The 27,443-nt window shown below is 37.3% G+C and overlaps 1 protein-coding gene across 1 annotated transcript in view; it reads right to left on the bottom strand.

Moving 5' to 3' along the window:
* The window catches only part of FAM102B (family with sequence similarity 102, member B), a 68,594-nt gene extending 41,198 nt beyond the window's left edge, over positions 1 to 27,396 (bottom strand). Inside the window, exon 1 of the mRNA XM_008566230.1 lies at positions 27,246 to 27,396. Coding sequence (XP_008564452.1) covers positions 27,246 to 27,382 — 137 coding nt within the window. The 5' untranslated portion in view covers positions 27,383 to 27,396. The remainder of the gene's footprint in view (positions 1 to 27,245) is intronic.
* Positions 27,397 to 27,443: the final 47 nt, after the last annotated feature.

Here is a 27,443-nt window from a genome sequence, read left to right as displayed (position 1 = left end):
AAAGGTATACCTGTCTATTAATTACTTCATGATGTGCATAACAAAGAATCTTTATTGAAGGGGAAGCCCAGAAATGATGAAGGCAGAAAACAGAGTGCAGCATAACACTCTGGACAATATTCTGCTAACCATAGTAAACACTCAATAAACATTTGTTGATCTAATGAATAAATGAAGTCATGCATAGGACACAAGTGACTGGTTCCAGCTACCAATTTGCTGCAGATTGGATGCCCCCACAACCTCACTGAGGCTTAATCCTCACTGTAACTGTTGAGGATGGGAAATTCTATTATGGTAATTGAAAGGTGGAGCCTTGAAGAGGTGATTAGATTATAGGACCATGCTGTAGTGAATGGATTAAAAATGGTGGTCAGGGGTGTGGTTCTGAGCACATTTAAAAGAAGAGCACATGAGAGGTTAGTCTCTCTCTGCTCTGCTGTTTTCTGCTGTGCAAGACCCCTGGGTCACTGTTGCCACCACCAAGACCCTCCCCAGATGCGTCTCCTGGACTTTGGACTTCCCAGCTTCTGAAACTGTAAGCAATAAATTTTGTTTTCTTATAAATCAGCCAGTTCTGTGTATTTTGTTACAAGTGACAGAAACAGAGTAATACATAATTCTTGCCTATGTTATTTCCTAACTATTCCTAAATGAAGCCTCTTCCTGTGTGTAGTGCCACTGTCCTAATTCAGACCCTCAATATCTTTTCCTTAACATTTGGCAACAACCTCCTTAACAGTCCCCGCTCAAATCTGCCTTCCTCATTGCTACCGGAGAGCTCCTCTTAAAATACAAATTTGATAATGTAGTTTCTCTGTTTAGAATCCTTACCGCTTCCCCATACCTTATAGGATTAGGTCCAACCTCCTTAACATGGGGGGGAGGGGGGCGGCATTTCCATGATTAAGGCCCTGCCTATCTTTATTCTTATCTCTTGACCCTTTCTGTCTCATCGTGCTTGTTGTTCACATTTACTTCACGCTATTATTTTTTATGTTTGCCTTTGCTCATGATGTTTTCCTTCTCTTGCATGCCATCTACTCCTCCTTTCAATTTCCCACATTCACCAGTTTAATTCTAGTTCATTTAGTTTATTCTTTACCTCCTCTGGGAATCCTTCCCGAACTCGGCCTTCGGGTGAATGCTTGGTGTCCTATATGACCTGGTCTGTCTTGGTTCCCTTCTCAGTATCCTCCCTTCCCTATCCTAGAACACTGTCACCCAGGGGAGGAGCTGGAAGAACTGCCTGAATCTGAGTCCTCCTTCATTCCATTCAGTCCTCATCCTGCAAGACAGGGTCCTAATTTCCTTTTTTCCTGCCTTGTTTTGGGCAGACTCTCCTATGACTACATATATTTCAAGTGAACAAACATTGTAAATGAATTTTTTAAATGTATAACCTTAGAAAATTGCTGACTATGCCCTTTCTTAATAGGGACTTAAGTAGAAATAGTTATGTTAATTTAAATAATATTTTTAGTTTTGTAACATCAAAATAAAAGCTCTGGATTATTAAACACTCTCTCTAAATAAAAAAGGTTTTGTTTTCGTGCCTAAGTACTCAGATATTTTTTGTGATAATCTTTAATGTATACACACATGCACACACAAACACATGCAGCTATGAGAAAGCTGTCCAAACTAAACAAACAAAAAGTGACAAAGTTCATTTGTTATACTGATGGGTTACCATGGAAACAAACTCAGACTACTTGGCAACTGAGACAAAAGTCACATTAGTAAATGCTTTCCATTATGTGAGTCATTAATTTCCTATGAGTTTTATGTGGTTGCTTAACCACTTTCAAGAAATAAACCAGTAGAAAGAATATGATTTGTGTTGATCCTGTGGAAAGCCAACATATTTTTAAGATGAAATGATAAAAGACGCTGAATGTGACATAAAATAAGCAAAGGACTCAGAAGAGAATATTGCTATGTTATGCACTGTTTATGCTTCACAAGAGTCAACATCTAGAAAGCCTCTAAAAAATACAAGTAATATAAAATAAAATGAAAATTTTGGATCCATTTTCGGTGACTATTATTACACCAGCAAACTGCATTACTCATTCTCAGAATAACTTGTATATGTATACTCTAGGCACATATTTAAAATTATGTCATGTGTTGGTAATTCAAAGTATTTTTAAGTTTTTAAAAACAGGTATAAGAAACTACAATGAGGAATACAAGCTGTTTGCCAGATAGTATTGCATGGAGGTTAAAAGCTTATATCCAGGGCCAGTCTGCTTGGGTTCAAATCCTGCCTCTGCTACCTGCCAGTTGTCACGCTGGACCCGTTTTCTAGTCTCTCTGCATTTCCATTTCCTTTTCTGAAACAGGGATAGCAACAGTATCTACACCGCATGGGAATTTTGGGAAAGCAAATGAATGATTACAAAGTGTTTAGAACAGTGCTTGGCGTACAGTTTATCTCAATAATAAATGTTGGAAGTTGTTATCATCAATGATATATGTAGTTCTAAATCCACTTAACTTTGCCCACTGGGGTGAACTAATGGTCAAATTTACAAGTAGGGAATTTTCTTCTACAATATTAATGAAGAGAATTTTTAAAAAGATGTAGATTCTTGAGAAAAAAGAAACCTTTGGGAACTAAGGCAGAAACAAATATTTTAAGACTGTGAGGCATTAGACCTACAAAATTGTAACTTTTAATTCTAACACTAAGGATAAATGAATCTCTCACACTCCAGAGGCATTTTGGCTTGAGTTTTAAATGAATGGACAGTAATATGATTCACTGAGAAAATTTAAACACAAGAAGATTTAATTAATTCATTAATTCATTCATTTTGCTAGTAAGTTTAGGGAGTGAGGGAGATGATAATCCAGTTTTAGACATTTTGAGGTTGAAGAGCCTGTAAGTTCCTCATTTGGAAATGTCTGGTGGCAGATAGATATGTAGACCTAGAACTCAAAGGAGAGGTCAGGGCTGAAAATACAAATGTGAACGTCCTCAGCATGTTAATGGTCACTGAAGCCATGGGAATGAATGAAGCCATTCAGGGAGAGTAGGTAGAGGAGGAAGGGAAGAGAACCGACTCTGGAACACCAATACTTAAGAGTACAGGAGAAAGGGAGCAGACAACGGAGATGAAAATGTCAACAGAGGGAGAAGCAAAAGAGATTATGTTATCATCAAAACCAAGGGGAAAGATTAAAAAAAAAAAAAAAAGAATTGCTTAACAGTATCAAATGTGGCAGAGTGGTCAAGTAAGAAAAAGACTACAAAGAATCCACTGGATTTAGCAACCAAGAAGTCACTGATAACACTGGCAAGTGTAGTTTCAGTGAAGAGATGGGATGGAAGCCAGATTACTGTGGGAAGTGGAGATAGGGAACACAGACAACTCATTTCAAGTATTTTAGTAGTAAAGTGGAGAAAATTAGTGCAGCAGCTGAATATGGCATAAAGAAGGATTTCATTTTAACATCTCAGAGACTTAAGTATTCTTTTTATTGCTATAGGAAAGAACCTGGGAAGAGAAAGAGTTGAAGATCTGAGAGACTATGAATAATGGTGTCAGAGGAGATCCATCCCTGAGAATGTCACAGAGGATGGGCCCAGGCAATGGGGGGATTGGCCCTGGACAGAAGAAGGGACTCCTCTTCCATCAAGAGGGAAAAAGAAAAGAATGAGCTGAACTGCAGGCAAATTTGTCAGCAAACTATTCATTGCCCAGAAGTATTCTAATGAGAAATTTTATAGAAAAGAATACAGCACTACTTGGTACACAGTAGGTCCTCAAACAAATGTTTGCTGAATACTTGTTTGTTTATAATTTACTGTATATATTACAAAAAGTATTTGTAGCTTCATGCAAGAAAGACTTTCATTCAGTGGCTGACAGATGTCCTAATGAGAAATTTCATGGGAAAAAAAAGTATGCTACCTAAGGAATGGAAGAAAATATTGGCAAACCATACATCTAATAAGGGGTTACTATCCAAAATACATAAGGAACTTATACAACCTAATAGAAACAAACCAAACAAAAACAAAAAGCAAAATAACCTGGTTAAAAAATGGGCTAATATATTAGTCTGTTTCTGTTGCTTATAACAAAATATTGAAACTGTGTGATTTATTTATTTATTTTTTTTTTTTTTTTTTGGTCTTTTGTTATTCCAGATAAATGACTGTATAGTTCTTTCCATTTCTGAGAGAAATGTCATTGGAATTTTGATGGGGATTGCATTGAATTTGTATATTACTTTGGGTAGTATAGTCATTTTCACTATATTGATTCTTCCAATCCAGGAGCATGGGATGTCTTTCCATCTTTTTGTATCCTCTCTAATTTCTCTCAGGAGTGGTTTGTAGTTCTCGTTATAGAGATTTTTCACATCCTTAGTTAGTTCAGTTCCTAGGTATTTTATTTTTTTGGTGGCTATTGTGAATGGGCAGGCTTTCTTGATTTCTCTTTCTGCTTGTTCACTATTGGTGAATAGAAATGCTACTGATTTTTGTGTGTTGATTTTGTATCCTGCTACTGTGCTGAACTCATTTATCACTTCTAAGAGTTTTTTTGTAGATGATTTGGGCTGTTCGATATATAGGATCATATCGTCTGCAAACAGGGACAGTTTGACTTCATCTTTTCCAATCTGGATGCCCTTTATTTCCTTCTCTTTTCTGATTGCTCTGGCTAATACTTCCAATACTGTGTTGAATAGGAGTGGTGAGAGTGGGCATCCTTGTCTGGTTCCTGTTTTTAAAGGAAAAGCTTTTAGTTTTTCCCCATTCAGGATGATATTGGCCGTGGGTTTATTGTATATGGCTTTAATTATGTTGAGATATTTTCCGTCTATACCTAATTTATAAAGGGTCTTTGTCATGAATGAGTGTTGGATTTTATCAAATGCTTTTTCGGCGTCAATAGAGATGATCATATGGTCCTTGTGTTTGATTTTGTTAATATGGTGGATCACATTTATTGATTTGCGTATGTTGAACCAACCTTGCTTCCCTGGGATGAATCCCACTTGATCGTGGTGAATGATCTTGCATATGTGTTGTTGTATTCTGTTTGCTAATATTTTATTGAGGATTTTTGCATCTATATTCATCAAGGATATTGGCCTGTAGTTTTCTTTCTTGGTTATATCTTTACCTGGTTTGGGTATCAGGATGATGTTTATTTCGTAGAATGTGTTTGGAAGCTTTGCTTCTGCTTCAATGTTTTGGAATAGTTTGTAAAGAATCGGTGTCATTTCCTCTTTGAATGTTTGGTAAAATTCTGCTGTGAATCCATCTGGTCCTGGGCTTTTCTTTGTTGGGAGCTTTTTGATAACATCTTCAATCTCCTTTATTGTTATTGGCCTATTCAAGTTTTCTATATCTTCTTGGTTTAATTTTGGAAGCTTGTGTGAGTCCAGAAATTTATCCATTTCCTCCAGGTTTTCGAACTTGTTGGCGTATAGCTGTTTATAGTAGTCTCGGATGATTTCTTGTATTTCATTTGGGTCGGTTGTAATATCACCTTTTTCATTTCTAATTTTTGGAAACTGTGTGATTTATAAAGAAAATGAAATTTATTGCTTACAGATTCTGAGGCTAGGAAGTCCAAAGTCCATCTGGTGGTGGCGACAGTGACCCAGGGGTCTCACATTGCAAGATGGTGGAAGCAGAGAGAGCAGACAGAGAGACTCTCCTCTGTCTTCTTTTACAGCCTTCAAGACCACACCCCTGACCACCATTTTTAATCTATTCACTATGGCATGGTCTTATAATTTAATCATCTCTTCAAGGCCCCACCTTTCAATTACCATAATAGCATTTCCCACCCTCTTAACAGTCACAGTGCGGGCTAAGTTTCTAATACATAAAACTTGGGGGACACAATTCAAGCTTCAGTGAGTTTGGGGGAGACATAATTCAATCCACTACAGCTAAGGACCTAAACAGACATTTCTGAAAAGAAGACATACAGTAAGAGAATAAATTCCACATGTTCTCACCACAAAACAATATTAAGTATTTGAGATGACGGAAATGTTAACTAGCTTGATTATTCTACATTAAATTCATAAACTATAACACACTTTTTACCCCATAAGTTTATACAATTATAAACTGTCAGTTTACAATTTAAAAAAGATAGATAAATGGCCAACAGGTACGAGGGTACTTCAAAAAGTTTGTGGAAAAACAGAATTAAAAGATAATACGAATCTTTCCATGAACTTTTTGAAGTATCCTCGTACATGAAGAGGTGCTCAACGTCATTAATCATCAGAGAAATGCAAGTCAAAAGCACAATGAGATAACATCTTACACCAGCTAAAATGGCTATTATCAAAAAGACAAAAGATAAGTGTTGATGAGGATATAGAGAGAAAGAAACACTGTACGCTTCTGGGAATGTAAACTGGCACAGCCATTATGAAGAACAGTATGGTTGTTCCTCAAAAGTTAAAAATATAACCACAATATGATCCAGCAATCCCACTTCTGGGTATATATCCATAGGAAATGAAATCAGTACATTGAAGGAACACCTCCAGGTTCATTTCAGCATTATTAACAATAGCCAAGATATGGAAACAACCTAAGTATCCATCAACAGATGAATGGATAAAGAAAATGTAGTATATATGTGTGTGTATACATGCATATATTTGTATATATACACACAATGACATATGCGTACGCATATAAAACATATGTATATACACACACACAATGAAATATTATTCGGCTTAGAAAAGAAGGAAATCCTGCCATTTGCTACAACATGGGTAAACGTGGAGGACATTATGCTAAGTGAAATAACCCAGGGACCAAAACACAAATATGAGGGTACTTCAAAAAGTTCACGACAAGATTTGTATTATCTTTTAATTCTATTTTTCCATAAACTTTTTGATGTACCCTCCAAGTAAAAACTGCTTGATCTCACTCATATGTGGAATCTAAAAAAAAGTCAAACTTATACAAGAGAATTTATTTGTTGTAACTATATAAATTCTTGTACGTAGATTAAAGACCAAACTCTTTAGGTATATATTCAACCCTCCATTGTGGGGATCCCATGGGCACCCGACGGGAGACACTCCCTAGCAATATGGTGCCCTTCCGGGTTCTTCTCCGCTATAAGCGATCCCGCCGGCGCCAGAATCCAACCTGTCACAAATCGGGACACACCCCCCTGTCCAATCCCGTCCAATCAGCTACCGCCCCATCCACTTCCTACCCAGTCCCACAACGTGGCTCTCTGTAAATAGACACGCAGTCTTTAAATAAACGGAACTTCTCTGGTGAACCGTCAGACCGGGTCTCGCTGCCTTTCTTTCATCCATTATCTGCCCCAGCCTCTCACATTTGGTCCTCTATGATTCTCCACTGATTACCTAAGATTCAACGACTCCTTACTAAACTTAATTATCCACTATTTCCTACTGTGGCACTGTGCACCTGCACGTCTGCCTTTATGTTGTATCCTCCCTTTAGGATGCTCTCCCAACTGCTTTCTATCCCTTTCCTACCATCTAAGGTTATCCACATGGTATAAAGGAAAGGAAATGAATTTTAGACTCAGCAAATCTAAATTCAAGTTTAATTTGAACACTAAATGGATGTTGAAAAAATTACCTTCCTCTGCATAAGTTTCCTTTTAAGAAATATCTTACAGTCAGCTACAGATTGGTAAACATAAATTGTCTGAATCTATAAAATAGTTATAAAAGTTACTTCAAATAATAGTTTGGAAATTAAATGCTATAATACACATATAAAGCACGGTGTAAAACACAAAGTATTATATGATTCAAGACTTCACTCAAGGGCCGGCCTGTGGCTCACTCGGTAGAGTGCGGTGCTGATAACACCAAGGCCACGGGTTCGGATCCCATATAGGGATGGCCGGTTCGCTCACTGCCTGAGCGTGGTGCTGACAACACCAAGTCAAGGGTTAAGATCCCCTTACCGGTCATCTTTAAAAAAAAAAAAAGACTTCACTCAAAAGCTTCTCCTATGATACATTTTCTGAATTCTTTTGTGATTCTTATAAGTGATTCTTATTCCTATAAGCTGCTGGTGTCTTCTACATACATGTCTGGAGTAGCTGTCTTGCAAATGAAAGATATTGAGAGCAAGGGAAATAGGAATTTAATGAAATTTTGCTATGTATTATGAAAGTACTCCTCTTTTGGTATTTTCACAAGTATAATTATCAAAAAGTGAAATCTATAACGTCAGAAGAGGAAAATGTATTGGATTTTCTGGTACAGGGATATTAAGCCGTGACTCCAAAAGAATACGTACAGGTCACCAAGACAATACTTAGAAGATTGCAGAACGTTTACATTATTGAGATGAAGAGTAAAATGAGCCAATGACGCAGTTGAAGTATGACAAAACAGCACAAGGAGTATTACAAACTGTACTGTGATGAAGGCTCGGCTCTGTCTTGGTTATTCTTATAATAATGGTATTACAATGATAAAAACTCATGCTGATGAGTAAATTGTAATCAAAGGCACAGCAACACAGTCTAGCTAGCTATACTTTGAAGGAAAGTCTGGGGAGGAGATCGGGAGGGATCTGTGCATCAGTGAAAGGGTGAAATTACAAGGAGGTTGTACCGTACTAAGCACACATGCTAGGGTATTTCTTGAGTGTTACAGACCTGCGGTGGTGTCTTCTGCTAGCACTGATCACAGTCAGTGTAAATAAACTTCAAGTTTATGCATCACATTGCATTACTTGACTTGTCTAACACCACTTCTCACATAGAAGGAAACCCCAGAAGAAGCGGGGTAGGTGAGTCAGAGAAATTGTAATATATACATAAAATAGCTTAATTATTTTGATTGTTAGATTGGTGATTCCTTGAAGGCAATACAGTACCAGCAGAGAATCATGTGGCAGCTAGGTTTTAACAAGTTACCTTAGCAAAAACACCTCTCAAATTCATTTTTACTTAACAACCAGTTGGTACTAATTTACTGTTTCTCAAATGAGGAAATGATAAGTGCTAATAGTGCAGTTATTACTGAGTTCCTGGTTGCTTTGGAAGGCTTACACTTTATTAGTATAAGGACAGAGTTTACAGTTCTCAGTTGCCTATAATTACAAATGCATATTATCAGTATTACTAGCTTAATGATTAAGTTTATCTTTCCATTAATAGAAATTATAGAGGTAATTTATGGATGCTTATAATACATCCTTTATTAAATTAGCCTAAAGCCAAGTTTTGGAACCAATTACCTTCTTTTGCAAGGACTATGAATAATCTTTTCTAACTACCTTCCTGGGGCTATTATTTCTAAAACTGTTTTCTGCCTTATATATAAAGGAAATAGTGATGTCCACAGGACAGATCAAGTAAGATGTTCATGTAAGCTTTCTGGAAGTCATTCCTTAACCATAAAGAATTCCTTAACCATAAGGAATGACCAAAATGCCCAGGATGGTACACAGAGGTAATGCTTTTAAAAATACAAAACCTCATGGAACCATGTACTGGCCTCAAAAAGGTAATAATAGAAGAAAAATGTTAATAACATTGTTTAGACACCAGCACTACAGAATTCCCAGAAACTGCTATGGAAATGTGGTTGCAGTCTGTGAACAAAGAAATATGTAAAACTTTAAATAGAAAGAAAATGTCACAAAATGAGTTTATTCTAATGGTATGCTAGTGATGACTCACTTAAATGAAACAAAGCAAACATGCATAGTCCAAAATCAATCCTATGGGTAGTTCCTCATTTCTTTAAGATAAAATAAGTCTTGGGTATAAGCCAGTTTCCAAGCCACAATGCTTGGAAACAGCATTTAATTAGGAAGAGTTTGAGAATTTCTTCTTCAACCAGTAATCAGGTTTTAAGACAGAAAAAAAAATTTTTTTTTAAGGCAGCAGATAGACTTTTAATCATCAGTTTTTGTGGAGGATATTGACATTAATAAAACACAGGGCCTTAGTATTAACATAGCAGGACCAAAGTCCTTAGGTTAGGCTGTAGGTTAGCAGGGCCACAGTCCTGTAGTTTAAGGAATAGCCCAACTTTTCAGTAAAACACGTAGAAATGCTAAGATTAAAAAAGACCAGAAAACTCCTACAGGACTGAAGTCCTTGATGTAGACAAGAAAATTAAAGCACAGCAAAAGTGATTGTTCTGGGGGCAGATGCCCTTAGTGCAGCTTAACCTAAATAATGGGAAAGTATGTGAGCTAAAAGCTTCAAAGTTACTCTGCTAGTTAATGTTTGGGGGATGTTCCACATTTTACCTCCAGGTGTTTCTTTAAGTCTTTTGGGGAACTAAGCACTGCCATAGTGATTATCTCATTGTTTCTTTTGTATGTCACACAGTTTAGCTTTATGACTCCTTTTGATGGTAAACTGATTGAACTATTTTAAGTTGCACCTGCTTTAATGAGAACTGTTGCTAGCCAGTTTGTTTATGTTTTCACTGTGACTGATTATACACCTCTGTTTCTTCTGTAACTTTCTTGCCTGTAAAATAAAAACTGAGAGAAAACCTGACTTAGGGCTATTCCTAGGGCTCTCTTCCCTTGAAGGAGTTCTCCCTGGGTTTAACCCCTTCTGGCCGTTCATTGCTCTGTATACATGGGCTCTGAGTAATCCTTTGCATCTCTGTCACCCTGCAAGAGAGGTGACGACAAGTTTTTAATATTTGTATCCCTATTTTCTCTTAAACCACTCCTCTGCCCCAACGATAATCATGTTCAAGATTCTATCCTAAAAATAAATACATAAAGTTGCTGTTTGTTGTTTTCCCCCTTTTACCTAATTCCAACTTTTCTCTTCATTAATAAACCTTCCGAAAGAACAGTTAACCCCATGCTTCTGCTGCTTCACCACCTGCTCACGCCCTAACCCCCGAAACCTGGTTTCTGCTCCTATGACTCCAAAGAAACTTCTAAGTTCATCAAAGACATACCGATTGTCAAATAGAACAGCTCGTTCCACACCACTGCTCCACACTATGGCTGAACTGAACACTTGTGCCTCTAAAGCTCTTTGCTCAGTTAGCTTCTGTGATACCACATTCCTCTCCAATGTTTTGGTCTTATTTTCCTTAATTAGGTCTTTTTCTACCAAGGTTCTATCCTCTGGCTCTTGAGTTTTGTTCTATACTCTATCCCTGGCTTTATTATCTTGTGCATGTGGATTATTTTAAAATCTAGGTCTGCAATCCAGACTATCCTGCTCAGTTTCAGACAAAAACTCTCAGCCACCTACCACACATACCATATCTCTTGCTTACAACTTAAATTCACATGTTCAAGGGAAGGAGCTCAGTATGAGCAGTAAAGTTTGAGAATTTTACAAATTTTACAAATTTTACAGGAAAGTTTGGAAACAACAGGAGCATCCAAATCAGAAGTGTTACTTAATTTACACTCCATTCATGAAAGCAGATTATGTATGGCACTATTAATATAACATATAAAGTGTTTAATGACATGGAAAATGTTCAATTAAAAAAAGGCAGGATAAGGGAGCTTAAAAAAAAAAAAAAAAAAAAAAAAAAAAAAAAAAAGGCAGGATAAAAAAATTGTATATGTAATTTGGTTTCAACAGTATGAAAATGAGTTGGATGAAACTGGAAAGCTATATTCTAAAATGTTGACAGTCATCACCTCTGATGGGTAACATTTTTCTTCTTTGTAATTTTACGTATTTTCCAAATTTTCTTTAGTGATCTCATTTTAATTTTAGGGTTAGGAAAAAAAAGGGGTGTTTAAGATCATATCGCCTACAGAATAAAATCCAATCTTCACATTAAGGAATCCAAGGCCCGCCAAAATCTGGCCCCCAATGCACCTTTCCAGTCTTGTCCTTCTCTACAGCCCCCAAACATTCTCAGCTCTGCTCCCTCCCTAGACATCATGTTCTCTACAATGCATACTTTTATGGTTCTGCACTGTGCTTACCAAGTCTGTTTCTCTCCTACCCTCCCAAAGCAGGACATTTCAAACCTGATTTTTGCTCCCTAAACCCTAATACGGAGCAGGAGGGCAATGCTCAAAATTCTCTTGGGTTAGCTAAAAGGAAAGAAATTCTGTCTTTTATCCAATCCATAATGAATATTATTGGTAGCAAAAATAAACATATAAAACTCACTGGCTAAAATGACACGATAACATTTGTTCTTGACTATAAATTTTCACAAAAGTTAAAAATTCTTTTTTTTCCCTATATATACCTTCTAATTTTTTAATTAAAGAAAATCCTTTTTTTTCCTTGCCTCCAAATTCAAGGGAATCTTTAAAAAAACTTTTATAAAATTATTTTTTATTGAAATATAATTATTATACATATTTCATGGGGTACAGAGTTATATTTCAGTACATGTATACCATGTGCAATGATCAAATAGTTAAGAATTCTTAACGGAAGTTAGATACGTAAAGTCTGATACTGAAAAATTGGATTTAATAAAAATAATAGCCATTATATGGATTATCACAGATGAATACAAATTAGAACAGATACTATATAATCTTTACACTTTGTACAGACACAAGAATAAACACCAAAGAAAATAGTTTCATAATATAAAAAACTGAAATGAAAAATAATAAATAGTTCAACTGCCTGGAATAGTACCTAGCACACAGTAGACACTTGGCAGGTATTTGTTAAACGAAAGAATGAACTTGTCCAAGAAATCAGATTGGCTTAATGGAATTTTATCAGAAAATGCTTCTCTTAAAAAATAGCTTTATTGGGGCCGGCCCGGTGGCGCACTGCTACAGTGCGCCGCTTGGGAGCGCGGTGGCACTCCCGCCGGGGGTTCGGATCCCACATACAGACCGGTTCCCGCTCACTGGCTGAGCGAGGTGTGGGAGCAACACCGAGGGTTGCGATCCCGTTGCCGGTCCCGGTCCGGTATGGGCGCGACACTGAGGGTTGCGATCTGTTGCCAGACACGAAAAAAGACAAAAAGGAAAAAAAAATAGCTTTATTGAGATATAACTCACATACCATACAATTCACCCATTTAAAGTGTCCAATTCAATGGTTTTTAATATATTCAGTATGTGAAACACAATAAATTTTAGAACATTTTGATCACCTCCAAAAGAAACCTCATATTTACTAGCAGTCATTTCCCATTTCCCTTCAATTCCTTAGCCCTAGGCAACCACTAATCTACTTTCTGTTTCTCTTGATTTTGCTTATTCCAGACATTTCATGTAAGTTGAATTATACAGTATGTAGTCTTTTGTGACTGGCTTCTTTACTTAGTATGATGTTTTCAAGTGTCACCCATGTTGCAGCATATATCGGTACTTCATTTCTTTTTATTGCTGAATAATATTCCATTCTATAGATACATCACATTTTATTTACCCATTCATCAGTTGATGGACAGTGGGGTTGTTTAAACTTTTTAGCTATTATGAAGAATGCTGCTATGAAAATGTTGTACAAGTTTTTGTGGACATTATATTTTCTTTTCTCTTGGTTATATACCTCGGAGTAGAATTGCTGGGTCATATAGTAAATGTTACCTCTTACTGGTTAAATCCCACTAGTCTTTGAAAGTTCAAAGAAGGAAGGGAGCTATTAATTCTGGCTGAGAAACTAGGTAATACTCCTTAGAAGCAGTGGCATGTGACTAAGCTCTGAAGGATTAATAGGATTTAACCAGTAAGGGGAAAATGGGATAATAGAATGTCAGACATTTGATTCTGATAACATTTTGACTTGTGTTTATCGTTAAAAACCATTTCAAAGAGCAGTGGATCAACAGCAAATCTCCATCAAGAAAGCATTTTCTGCAGCAGTCTCTCTGAAAAACAGTCTGGCAATTCCTCAGATGTTAAAACAGTTATATGACAGAGGGACTTTCCTAAAACTGTTAAATAAAAATTAACTACTATATAAGCCCATATGTTTGTATTTTACTAAATCATATTAGTTGGTAGAATGACTGAATGGACTCATCAATGTAATCGCAGAAATTTTGTGGTAAAATGTTCCTAAATTATGAAGTTTAAAAAGGAGAAAACTTTCGTTTTAATACTAGTCTACTTTACTTGAATATACTAACATGTAAATAATTTGCTTGGCCTAATAAAAATTTGGGGGAGCTGAAATATTTATTCATTTAAAAAATTGTGGTAAAATACACATAACATAAAATTTATCATCTTAACCAATTTTAAGTGTACAGTTTAGTGCTGTTAAACACATTCTCATTGCTGTGCACCCAATCTCCAGAACTCTTTTTATCTTGTAAAATTGAAACTCTGTATCTATTAAACAATTCCCCCTTCCCCTCTCCCCCAGCCCCTGGCTACCACCATTCTACTTTCTGTCTCTGTGAATCTGACTACTCTAGGAACCTCAAATCAGTGAATCACCCAGTATTTGTCCTTTTGTGACTGGCTTATTCCACTTAGCATAATGTCCTCAAGGTTTATCCATGTTGTAGCATGTGTCAGAATTTCCTTCCTTTTTAGGGCTGAATAATATTCCATTGTACGTATATGTCACATTTTCTTCATCCATTCATCCTTTGATGGACACTTAAGTTGTTTCTACCCTTTTAGCTATTGCAAATAATGCTACTGTGAACATGGGTGTACAGATATCTGTTTGAGTCCCTGCTTTCAATTCTTTGGATATATAACCAGAAGTGGAATTGCTGGATCATATGGTTTTAAGTTTTTTGAGGGACCACCATACTGTATTCCATAGTGGCTGCACCATTTTACATTTCCACCAACAATGCAAAAGGGTTCCAATTTCTCCACATCTTTGTCAACATCTGTTATTTTCTGCTTTTTCGATAGTAGTCATCCTAAAGGGTGTGAGGTAATACTTTGTGGTTTGCAGCTCACTAATGGTAAGTTATGTGAATTTTTTCTTCTGCTTATCGGCCATTTGTATAGCTTCTTTGGAGAAATATGTTTAAGTCCTTTGTCCATTTTTAAATTGAATGTGTTTCTTTTTTTTTTTTTGTCATTGAATTGTAGGAGTCCTTTACTTATTCTGGATATTAACCCCATGTGAAATACATGACTTGCAAATATTTTCTCCCATCCATGGGTTTTCTTTTCACTCCTGGCCTAATACATTTTAAATACAAACAAAATTCTTGTATTTATTGGAAACTCTAATATCCTCATCACTATTAAAGGCCCTAAACAAAGACTGTGGTTACTTTTCCAGCCTATGCACTTTCCTGGCTGAGTTCCAGCCACAAGGTTACTGCTGTTTTTTAAGGGTTATGTAGCAGTTTTAGGCTTGGACCCCTGGGTGAGAAATCTAAACCCTATTTCTCTGTTATATAATGAGGAATCCACATAAAACAGTGAAAAAGTCCTGGACTAGTAGGCAGAAAACCGGAATTTTAGATCCGCTCTATCACTTATTATTAGCATAACCTTGGGTAAATCATTTAACTTTCCTGATCTTAATTTATTCATTTGTAAAGTAGCATACTAATAATTGCCCTCCTTGTCTCATAAATCCTCTGAAACATCAGGCTTTAAAGAAGGGTGGGCAATACTCTTACCATATGCTCCAGCAATTGTGCTCCCTGTTATTTAACCAAATGAATCGAAAACTCAGATTCACACAAAAACCTGCACACGGATGTTTAGAGTAGCTTTATTCATAATTACCCAAACTTGGAAGCAACCAAGATATCCTGGTGAGTGGTAGGTGAATGGATAAACTGTGGTACATCCAGACAATGAGATATTATTCAGTGCTAAAAAGAAGTCAGCTATGAAGTCATGAAAAAACATGAGGGACTTAAGCGCATAATACTAAGAGAAAGAAACCAATCTGAAAGGGCTACATACTGAATGATTCCAAATATATGACATTCTGGAAAAGGTAAAACTACAGAGACAGTAAAAAGATCAGGGGTTAGAGGAATGAATAGGTGGAGTACAGAGGATTTTTAGGGCAGTGAAAATATTCTGTATGACACTACAGTGGTAGACACATGTCATTATACATTTGTCAAAACCCGTAGAACATATAACACCAAGAGCGAACCTAATGCAAACTATGAACTTTGGGTGATAATGATGTGTCCAATGTAGGTTCTCGACTGCAACAAATGTACCACTCTGGTGAAGGATGTGGATGGAGGGTGAGGCTGTGCAAGTGTGGTGACCAGGGGTATATGGGAACTCTCTGTACTTTCCACTCAATTTCATTCTAAAAATAGAGTCTATTAAAAAAAAAAAAAAAGGATGGGCAGAAGTAGTGCCCTCAGAGAATTCAGGCAAGAAATTACACAAGTGGGAGGTTAAAGTGGAGAAGAGGGTTAATGGAAGCCAAGATGGTCAAATTTCAAGAAACAGGTAATTATCGCACCATTTTGAATAGAGCACAAAGGTACAAATGAGAAAATATTGACTAGATATGGCAATTACAGATGACTGATGATGTTAGCAAAGGCAGTTTCAGTAAAGTGGTAGGGTAGAAGTTGGAGGAAAAAGGTTTGGGGAAGAGGAGGAATGCTTAAGAGACAGGATATGTAGATTAATTTTTCATGAAGTTTGGATCAGAGCTGTATAGAAAGAGAAGGGGAGGGAAGTTAGATGGAGATGGGATAAAAGATACAGGGAAATGTATGCCATCAACTCCAAGTGAATCATTGTGCAGTACATGCACATATTGAAACAACACACTGTACCCCACAAATATGTACAAGTAAATGATAAAATTAAAAAGATACAGGGAAACAGCAAGAAACGGGAGGAAGAATATTTCATTCTCTGAAATGAGAGTTAAAGATTGGTGAGTAAGAAGATTAAATTTGTAGGTAGAGGGGTGTGAGACAGAGAGAAAAAGACAGATACACAATAAAGGAGGCGAGACCTCCTAGGAAGTGGATGGCAAGACCTCTAACATGACCTCATTCATGCACTCCTAGAAGCAGCGGCTAGAGAACTGTCTTTTAACACCTGCACCTTAGATATGATGCTAAATCACTTCATATCTATATTGGGAATCTTAAGGCCAGTCTGTTCTTTCTATGCCTTTCATCCCTGTAATCCACAGGAAAAGACTAAAATGAAAGTCCTGGCCACCCATTCTCCCTAAATCCCCAATCTGCTCTATCCTACTGTTCTATTCTTCCACACTCTGATTCATTCTACTTCTGCTGTTCTCTTTCCCAACTCATTCTACCATATTACCTGAAACTCTTGTTCTAGGGTTAAACAAACTCTTACATTCTCATCTCTTCATTCATTGCCTAAGCGAAACCTGGCTATCTCATGAGGACACTACTTATATTGTACCTTTGCAGGGTAGGTGATATTTACTCTCCATTCCCATTGTCCACAGGCCCAGGAGGCAGCACCAGCACTTTCCTAACTCCTCATTGCCACTTGTAGGCTGTAACTCTTCTACTTTCAAGCTTAAGGTTTAAAAGCTTCAGGCACATGATATCTGGCAATGTCACACTCTTCCTCTTCCAGTTGATATCACAGTGAGGTACCTGTTTTACAATCTTTCTCTCTTCACCCCAACACCTGCAAACATATTAGCTATTTTAAGACCACGCAAATAACTTACCTGACTCAGAGTTCTTTGTCCTACACCAATATTTACTCCATATCAGCAATTGCTCTACTGAAATAATGTCAAGCTCTAATATCCCACTCTCTGAGCACAACCCTTACCCCCAACCCCAACTCTGTCACTGCATTATTCCTTCCATACATACCTTCCTTTGACATCACTGAGGCCTTCATACTCCAACAATTCTATATTTTCCTGATTTATCTTCCTGGCCTGGTTTCCCTCCTTACGAAATCTGGGCCCCATGACTGATTCCTTAAATTCTTTTCTCACCAACACTTTTAATTCCCTTGCCTCTTTGGCCTTTCCACATACCTATAAACTTCTAAACCTGAATCAGTCCTACCACCCACTTTCTCCTATACATAATCTACAAGCACTGCTGGAGAAAACTGCATGAACATGCATACCTACCATCATTAAAATTCATGTTTTAAATTTCAGTTGGCCCTTTTGGACTTGTTTTTGGTCAGCTTCTTTTCCCATTCCTTGTGGAAGCTTTTCTGATCTTTTATCATTATCTTCCTATCCCTCATTCCATATTTCTTGGTTGCTACTGAGAAAGCTAAGGTCATCTGTCAGATGAAAATCCTCTTCAATTCCACCCTAAGCAACCTATCTATCAACTTTGCATAAGTCAGTCACTCCCCTGATTTTGGCTCCCTAGATGACAGGACAGAAGCAAATCTAGACTCCTTCAAATGACACTCTCTGTGCTCTCTTTATTCAGCAGCAGCAATACAACACTTTAATCATAGCGCTCTCAACACACCATGCTGTTTTATGCTGCTATGTAGACTGTTCCTACTATCATTCCATTTCCTCCTCCAGCTAGACCTCTTTAAAAACCTTGCTCTTCCATGACTCTTCCCCTGACCACCACCCACCAAAAAAGCAAAACAAAACAAAACCCACTCAAACACTTCCTCCTTTCTACCTTTTCTTTTACTTATTTTTATTACTGCAAATTTTACTCTGTATGGTAATTTTTCATGAAGGTAATTAAAAGAACAAATTTGGTGTGAAGTTGCGAAATGACTGGTGGAAACAAGTACTGTAAGAATTGAGTGAGAGGTGAAATCATAGTGGCATGGTGAGGAAAGTTTTCATTCATTCAACAAATAACCAACATTTATTAAAGACATAGTATGTATAGTAAGTGTTGGAGAGAATCAGTGGGTGGACTGTAGGTTGGGACAGGTGTAGGTATAAAACTGATGAGACATTTGATGTAGATATTTAACAATGGTTGAAATTTGGATCAACTAAAAGAAGAATGAAGAAGAGTTGGGAAAAGGAGAGGATACCAACAAGACAGAAATGCACACGCATTTGGCTAATATAAGCTGACCAGTCCTGGCTAGAATGGAAGGTTTAGGAAGAGTAGTATTAGGAAATAAAATTGAAAGCTTAATCATAGAATCTTGGAATTAGAAAGGGCCTTAAGAATCACCGAGGTGACCTATCCTCCTAACGAAGAATAACATTCCTGACAAATGGACAAGGTCATTCAACTAGTTGTACTGAGGTAGCCTATTCATTATCGTACTATTCTAAATGTTAGAAATTATTTCTTCTAATATTATACTGAATAGAAATATGCCTTCTTTAACATATCCCTTACTGGTCTTATTTCTGTTCTCCGATGCACCCAGCATAAGTCTACTCCCTCTTCATGAAACAGTTTTTCAAATATCTTTCATTTTCATTTACCTGATGTGTGACCTTGAACAAATTATTTTCTGAGGATCAACTTTCTCATCTCTAACCCAGAGATATGACGGAGGCTAATTGTCCCCTCATATCTGTCCTCCCCTTCCTTTTATTATAACTGAATTTTTGCTAAAAAAAAAAAAATGGATACCCAGCAAAGACTATATTTCTCAACCTTCCTTGTGGCTGGATATGGCACTATGCTTAAGTTCTGGTCAAAGGACTGTGAGCAGAAGAGACCTCCCCTTCCCCTTTCCTCCTTCCCAATGACTGGAATTCGGATGTGGGGTGAGCCAAGTAGTCCTTGTGAATGATAACAATACCCTGAGAGCAACAAGATTAAAAGAGTCCAGCCCCCTGAACACTTGACAGGGCAAAGCTACCATACTAGCTTGGACTTTATATGAGAGAGAAATAAACTTCTATCTTGTTTAATCCATCTGTTACTTTTAAAAAATATCTGTGTTACAGCATCTGACATATATCCTAACCCAACAGGAGATAACAATGGTTTTCCAATTCTATTAAAGGGGTTTTATAAGAAATAAGACCAGGAGCATAAAATATACATATATACAAGTTCATTTTTTAGCATTTGAAGACAATCATTTTCTCTCTTGACACTAACCCCAGTCCCCTGTTACTAACATAATTCAAGATTCCTCAAAATCCCAGTGTCCTCCCTGGATCTCTATTTGATAATGTGCCTCAAAGGTCAACACTCTAAACTGAACATAATTCGTTATAAGCTATGTACACAGAACAGCAATACTTCTCCATATCAATTTCTCATATATTTAATTTGGGGATCTCTATGTATTTGTCATCCTTAGCAAAGTTACACAGGTCCTTTCTCCAAACTATCTGCATTCTTTCAATAAGTATTTATAAAATGCCTACTGTGCAAGGCTTAGTGATACAACGGTGAATATTAACTTACTGATATAAAATGACATTAATAATATATATATATTTTTTCCTTTTTGTCTTTTTTCGTGACCGGTAACGGGATTGCAACCCTCAGTGTCGCGCCCGCACCGCGACCGGCAACGGGATCACAACCCTCGGTGTCGCGCCCGCACTGCGCTCAACCAGTGAGCAGACCGGTCTCTATATGGGATCCGAACCCTCGGCGGGAGCGCCGCCGCGCTCCCAAGCGCCGCACTCTACCGAGTGTGCCACCAGGCTGGCCCGACATAAATAATATTTTTACAAGATATCACTATCCAGTAATGAGATTGAATTTTGCAGACTTAGTACTGGAAACCTATATCTTTGGGGAAAAATATATATGTGTGAGTACTATGTTTCTTATCTTTCATACACAATGTCTTGGGGCAAATCTAAAGGGGCCAGGTCTAGTAACCTGTTTAGTGGTGTCACATTGGAACCAGTTTTCTGAGACTGATATTCAGAAAAAGTCATACTATATATATTTATCTACTATTTTTCTAAAACATAAAAATGAGAAAGCATAAAACATAAAGCCTGAGAGGCAGTAGAGTTTAGTATTTAAGAGCCGTTCTTGGAGACAGAATGCCTCCTTGATCCACCACTTACTAGTGAAGTAACTTTTACCATCTCTTAGTGCTTCTGAATGAGAGTAATAACAGTAATAACAATGGCTATAGCAATAGTATTGATGTAATAATGATGTAACCTTTCTCATAGGATTATTTTAAGGATTAAATGTAAAGGCTTAGAAAAGCTCCTGGTGCATTGGGAAAGTGCTCAAATAAATGTTAGCTACTATTATTACAGCTATTATAATAAGGTAAATTGATGATCCCATTCCTGGTCAGGGTATAAATAATTCTTTTTATTTTTTATTTATATTTGTTTAATTTATATTAAGGTATAGTTGAAAAATGGAAATCATATATATTTATGATGTAAATGTGGTATTTTGATATATGTATACATTGTGATGGTTAAATCAAGCTAATTAACATATCCATCAACTCACACATTTATTATATGTTGTTAGAACATTTACAATCTATTCTTTTAGCAATTTTCAAACATACATTATTATTAATTATAGTCACCATGCTGTACAATAGATCTCTTGAACTTATTCATCCTAACTGAAATTTTGCACCCTTTGACCAACATTTCCCCATCCCCCCACCCTAGCCCCTGGCAACCAACATTCTATTCTCTGCTTCTATGAGTTAGCCTTTTTCATATTCCATGTATAAGTGAGATCATGCAATATTTTCCTTTCTGTGCCTGGCTTATTTCACTTAGCATAATGTCCTCCATGTTCATCCACGTCATGGCAAATGACAGGATTTCCTTCTTTGGTAAGGCTAATTAGTATGCCACATTGTATATGCCACATTTTCTTTATTCATTCATCTGTTAATGGACATTTAAGTTGTTTCAATATCTTGGCTATTGTGAATAACGCTGCAGTTAACATGAGAGTGCAGATATTTCTTGACATACTGATTTCAATTCCTTTGGATTGCTGGATCCAGGGCATAAAGAATTCTGTGCCATATGATCAAACAGCCTTTTCTAATACTAGTTGTAGATATATGCTTCTTATTAGTGATTTTTCATCTTAAAAATCAATTTAATGCACTGAGGACAAGTTGGTAATATATATCAAAAGCCTTAAAAATCTGCATGCCCTATGACTCAGTAATTCAATTTAAGTGTTAATTCCAAATAAATATTAATGGATATGTACCAAATTTGGTTATTAGGATACTTCTTGTAGTTTATTTATAAAAGTATTAATTAAGAAGAAAGAAGAAAGACTACTCCAATAAATCATGGAGATCCATACAATAGAATGATATGCATCTATTAAAAATAATTTTGTAGTTGAAAATTTAATGACATGGGAAGATACATTAAGTGAAAAAAGTATGGTCTCATTTTGGTTTAAAAAAGATGTGATGGGCCAAGCCCGTGGCGCACTCGGGAGAGTGCGATGCTGGGAGTGCAGTGGTGCTCCCGCCGCAGGTTCGGATCCTATATAGGGATGGCCGGTGCGATGCACTCACTGGCTGAGCGCGGTGCAGCCGGTCACAAAAAGGACAAAAACAAACAAACAAAAAAAATAAAAATAAAAAAAGATGTGACAATTGTGTGGGTGAGGGTGGGTGTATATGTGTGTGGATCAATAAAGGCTCCTACATTATACACCAAATATTAATAATAGTGATTATCTCTGGGTGGTTCATTTATGGGTAATTTTTGTTTTTACTTTTTTGCTTTTTTAATTTCTAAATTTTCCATATGAATCTATATTAGTTTTGAGATAAGGAAAAAGTTACTAAAAAGAAGCACACAATGTGCAGTGAACTAAAAAATATTGAAAAAGTAAGAGGCACTTGGGCCAAAAAAGATGTGAAATCCTTTCCGCTTGTTTACAAAGATCCAATACACAGATGTGCTCAATTAGCTTCCTGGACACTCATCGAATTCACATGTGTTTTTGCCAGAAGTTCCTGTGAAACTTAGAAAAGTATTTAGCTGTCAGCATAAAAAAAGATGAACAAAATAAGGCAAACTGGGGAATCCTAAAAAACATACAAAAATTTTCTTCTTATTATCCCTTTACTTAAGCAGACCAGCATTAAATCTGTTCTGACAGTCTTAATAAACCTCAAAAGCGATTTAATTTCTTTTACAAAAGAAGAGCTCTGAAAAGATTTAAATAATGTTTGGTCTTTTTGAAAATATTCAAAAATATTTTATTAGGCAACAATTGGGCTTCAGTTGAGTAGACCATTATTACTGTACAATGTATTTCCCAAATGTTTTTTTTACTATAGTATATAAAATCTAACCATTTACCCTGACCATTTTAATAACATTTATTGCAAATAAATACCTTTAGGTCTTTGTATTTTTTTCTAACCTCTTCACTGAACAAATATTGTTAGGAGAAACTGGATCCTTCTAAAATTAATTTTCAATAATAATCTTTAAAGGCCAAAATACTGCAAGACAATTCTAACTGAAAAGTTCAATAAGCAGTCTTGTATGGCTCCAATAGACTAGAACCTAAGAAATCCAAATATCACACTAAGTATGTCTCCAACTGTTTATCAGGCTCACTGTCACCTGAAATGTAGTATGTTAAGTCTACAACTTAACTCTTCGTATCCTCCAGCTCCACAGACAATATTCCCCTCAAACAAAACAAAACAAAGAATTTTCCTAACTTCTTTTTTCTGTTCTGGCATCAAGGCATCTGTCATAGCATTATCACCTATCAGTCACTGAACCTTGGAGTTCAGGTCCTCATCAGCTCCTGCCTGGGTTATTTTAATAGCCTCCTAATTTGTCTTCCCATCTAATCTATCCCCATTTGAATCCAAATAGCATCAGCTAACCAGCCATCTTAAACACTACTTTAATCACATTAGAACTCAGATCAAGAATCTTAGATTGAATTTTATCCTACAAGCAAGGGAAAGCAAACTCTTTATAAGAGTATTTAAAGCCTTTTTCTAATCTTCTGCTTCCATTCAATCTGTGCAATCAGGCTGATCTATCACCAACTTCTGTTAATGACTTGTTTAAGCTGTCCTTCCACCCTCACTTTCTCATCAGTGCAAATTTATCCTCCTAGACGCTCAACTGAAACACTAATATGGTATTTAGTAACCATTACAGCTATAAATAAACTCTTTTCCTTTAGAATTTCAAAAACTTTCATGTATTGTCTGATCCATTTATTAGGCACTAAACCATACTGTCTCCTACTGTCAAGTAATTACACACCTATGATCTAATTTCATTAAGCAGAGGTAATTCCCTTGTGGGCCCTTATATTTGTTGTACTTCTCACAGCCCCTGACGGATAGCTAGAAACTGGTAAATGCTCAATTAATATTTGGTGAACAATGAATGAATGATCTGCATGTTTAATTTTTGTACAAAGTCTATGTACAAAGTCATGTAAAATGTCTATGTACATACACACAAGGGGTCTTCAAAAAGTTCATGGAAAGACTATTATTGTCTTTTAATTCTATTTTTTCCACAAACTTTTTGAAGTAATCTCGTGTGTGAGTGTGTGTATACACTCATACATATAATTTTCTGTGTATCTTTACAGCTTTTCTCTAACAAAATGAGTATTATTTTACATAGGCTTATGCATGGTAGGTCCCCAAGACAACCCCCAGATTTGGTGATTCATTAGGAAGGCTCACAGGAAGCATACAGTTGTACTGATGGCTAAGATTTGTTACAACAAAAGGATACAAAACAGAATCAGCACACACAATTTCTCCAGCATCAAATTGTGACATGTGCTGTCTGCCAGAAAAACTCATTAAAGACTCAGTGCCCAAAGTTTTTATTAGAGCTAGTCATGTGGGTACTCTCTGCCTAGCATGGACCAAAATTCCAGATTCTCAGAAGGTGTTTAGCATAAACTACACTGTTTGTACAGTCTAGGCACAGTGAGCCACTCTTATCAATTAGGTAAAGTTTTATATCATGTATAGATCTGTTTAGCATTCAAGTTCCCAGATGCCAGCCAAGGCCCACTTTGTAATCAGGCCTTTCTAAGAGCAGCAGTCTTGGGCCTGCTGTGTTAACTCTTTTCTATGTAACTCATTTCATATTTTTATGGGAGAAATGTTACAGTCTTAACTATATCTGATTAATAAGGGGCATATCAAGTGATTTTTTTTTCAAATTAAAATCCAGCATTTAATTAGAGATGCACTGCCTAGACTAGCACCCACTAATTAAAAGGCATGATATTTTGAAATAATTCACTTCTTTTGGTATTTCAGGTTTTCTTTTTTTCCTTGTAAAATGAAGTGTCTTTCTCAAACTAACAGTTTCATACTTGTCAGGATAAAGGAATTAAATATAACATCTAAAGCAAACAGTGCTTCTTGGACAAGTTCTTTGCCTCCTCTTTAAATTCCAACTGGGTGCCAAAGCAATGTTAGCTGTTTTAGGTACATCATCTTACTAAATCCTCACAGCAACCCCATATGTCAGTGACTGTTTCTGTTTTACAGATGGAAGTTTTGAGAGGACAAATAACCCATCCAGGTTTACCATTGTGGAAATGGGATCTAAGCTTAGACCCATCTCATTCCAAATCCTTTGCTTTACAACATCAACTATCTCTACCTAACCTCAAGGCACAGATTTCTTACTATGAATCATTTCTCTAAAGCTATATGGCTTTTTTATTTGGCTATACAGAGCACTATTCTTAGCCATATTTATCTTGATTAAAGTCAGATTTTAGCTGGAAGAGAAAGGGGTAAGTTTAAGCCAGTGTATTTGACTTTTTCATTTCCAAGTCTTTCAGAGTACAAATCAAATTATATCTCTTGCTCGTTAAAACCATTAAGAAGCTCCCTATTCAGAAACTCTCCAGCATGGCACACAATTTTTTCCTTAATCTGGCATCACCCTGTTTGAAGTTAGACAGAATTGTATTGTACTCTTGGCACTGAATTTACTAGCTGTGGGGACCTTGGGAAAGTAGGTTATGCTTTCTGAGCCTCAGTTTATCTGTCCACAAAATGAGGATCTCTACCTCATAGGCTTGCTGTTAAATAAATAACATATTTAAAATGTCCAGCCAATACGTTCACTGAATAAAATGATTGCCTGCAACTACTGAATGACTGACTTGTGAGAAGTAAGCCAAATCAACATTCTGAGGGAGGAGAAAGGAGGTAGCAGACAAGTGCCCTGACCACCAGATGTCACCACTGGCCCAGGAGCATAGTCTAACTGCCCGAAGTGGGGAGTGGGACCCTGCAGCAAACAGTCTAGGCCTCAGGGTGAGCTGGTCACTTGCACCTACAGGACATTCACCAATTCGCTTAGGCTTTTCACCATCTTAAGAACTGGTACAAAATATTGTGCACCATTCCAGGTTACACTGTTCTTTTACAAACGTATTAAAAATGATTGTAGCATAATCAATTCGCTGAATATTCAGATTTGTCATCACAGTTTAATATTAAAAACTATCCTGCCGGACTATTTTTTGGGAATCAATAGTGCTTCATACATCTTTAGGTTTAGCCAACTGGACATTTTGTCTTCCATAGGCTTCAATATTGCTACAGCAGACAATTATCTGGCCCCAATTACACAACCCATTGACATTACAGTATTTCCTTTACATTATTAATGGAATGACAGATAAAAGGAAAACAATATTTTTAGGGTAAAAATAAAGTCTATGACCAGTACATACTCGTAAAGGCAAAATAAACATTAACTACTGACTCTCCTTGGCAGCGCTCGGGGGCTCATTTCAAAATGACGGCAGGGCCCGGCCTCCCCTTCTGGTTCCAAGTCCTCCACACTGAGACCCACAAGCGGCCACTTCAAGGTGAGTGATTCAGTGAGTACCAGCGCCTCACTGGAGTCGCAGCTGTGTGATGAGGCACAGACTGCTGCCTCGTGTGCCAGGAACACTTGACTCAAGTCAAGCCTGACCCGGCCTACCCCAGCCTCAGGCTGGACGCCCAAGTCCCCGTGTAGCCTACAGGGGAGAAGGAGTTAGGCTAAGCACAGGCTTCTGTTCAGGGAGGACACTCTCGGAACTCAAGCAGTTTGGATTATCTGTGCTTTTGTTTTAACAAAAGTTCAAATTCCACTTTGCATTTCACAAAAAATTAAAATGTCTTAAGATAAACCAGAACCATCCTCTCCCTCTGGCCATTGCTCCCATTCCTAGAGAATTCGGGAGGTAACAGCAACCACCAGGAACCATCTGGAGTCAGAAGGCAGGAGCCAAATCCAGCCCAGATGAACCCATTTGCAAAGCACTTTGTGCAGATCAATAAATTCCTGGCTGACTGCAGACCGGTCCCTAGCGAAGGACGAGCTCACGAGGCTGACCGCCCAGCTGAAGCCAATGGGCCAAGGACAGAGATGCTGCCCATCAAACAAGCCCCTCGGGGCAGGCGGGGACCAGCCTCGGCGGCTGTGGAGGAGCGGGCGGCGCGTTACCTGGAGGACTCGGCGGTGAAGCTTCCGCCGTCCAGCAGCCGCATCTTGCAGAAGAGGACCCCATTGACGAAGGGCACGGAGGAGAGCTCCTCGAGCTCGAAGTCCACCTTAAACTTAAACTTCTTTTTCTTCATCATCGTGAGAGCCAGGCGCCGGCGAGCAGGGTGCGGGGGTGGACCCAAGGGGCGCGCGGGCGGG

This window comes from Galeopterus variegatus, unplaced genomic scaffold, assembly GCF_000696425.1.
Source record: "Galeopterus variegatus unplaced genomic scaffold, G_variegatus-3.0.2 Scaffold16, whole genome shotgun sequence".
Classification (NCBI taxonomy): Eukaryota; Metazoa; Chordata; class Mammalia; order Dermoptera; family Cynocephalidae; genus Galeopterus; species Galeopterus variegatus.
Note: the sequence above shows the minus strand (reverse complement) of the source record. Positions and strands in the feature narration are given on the sequence as shown.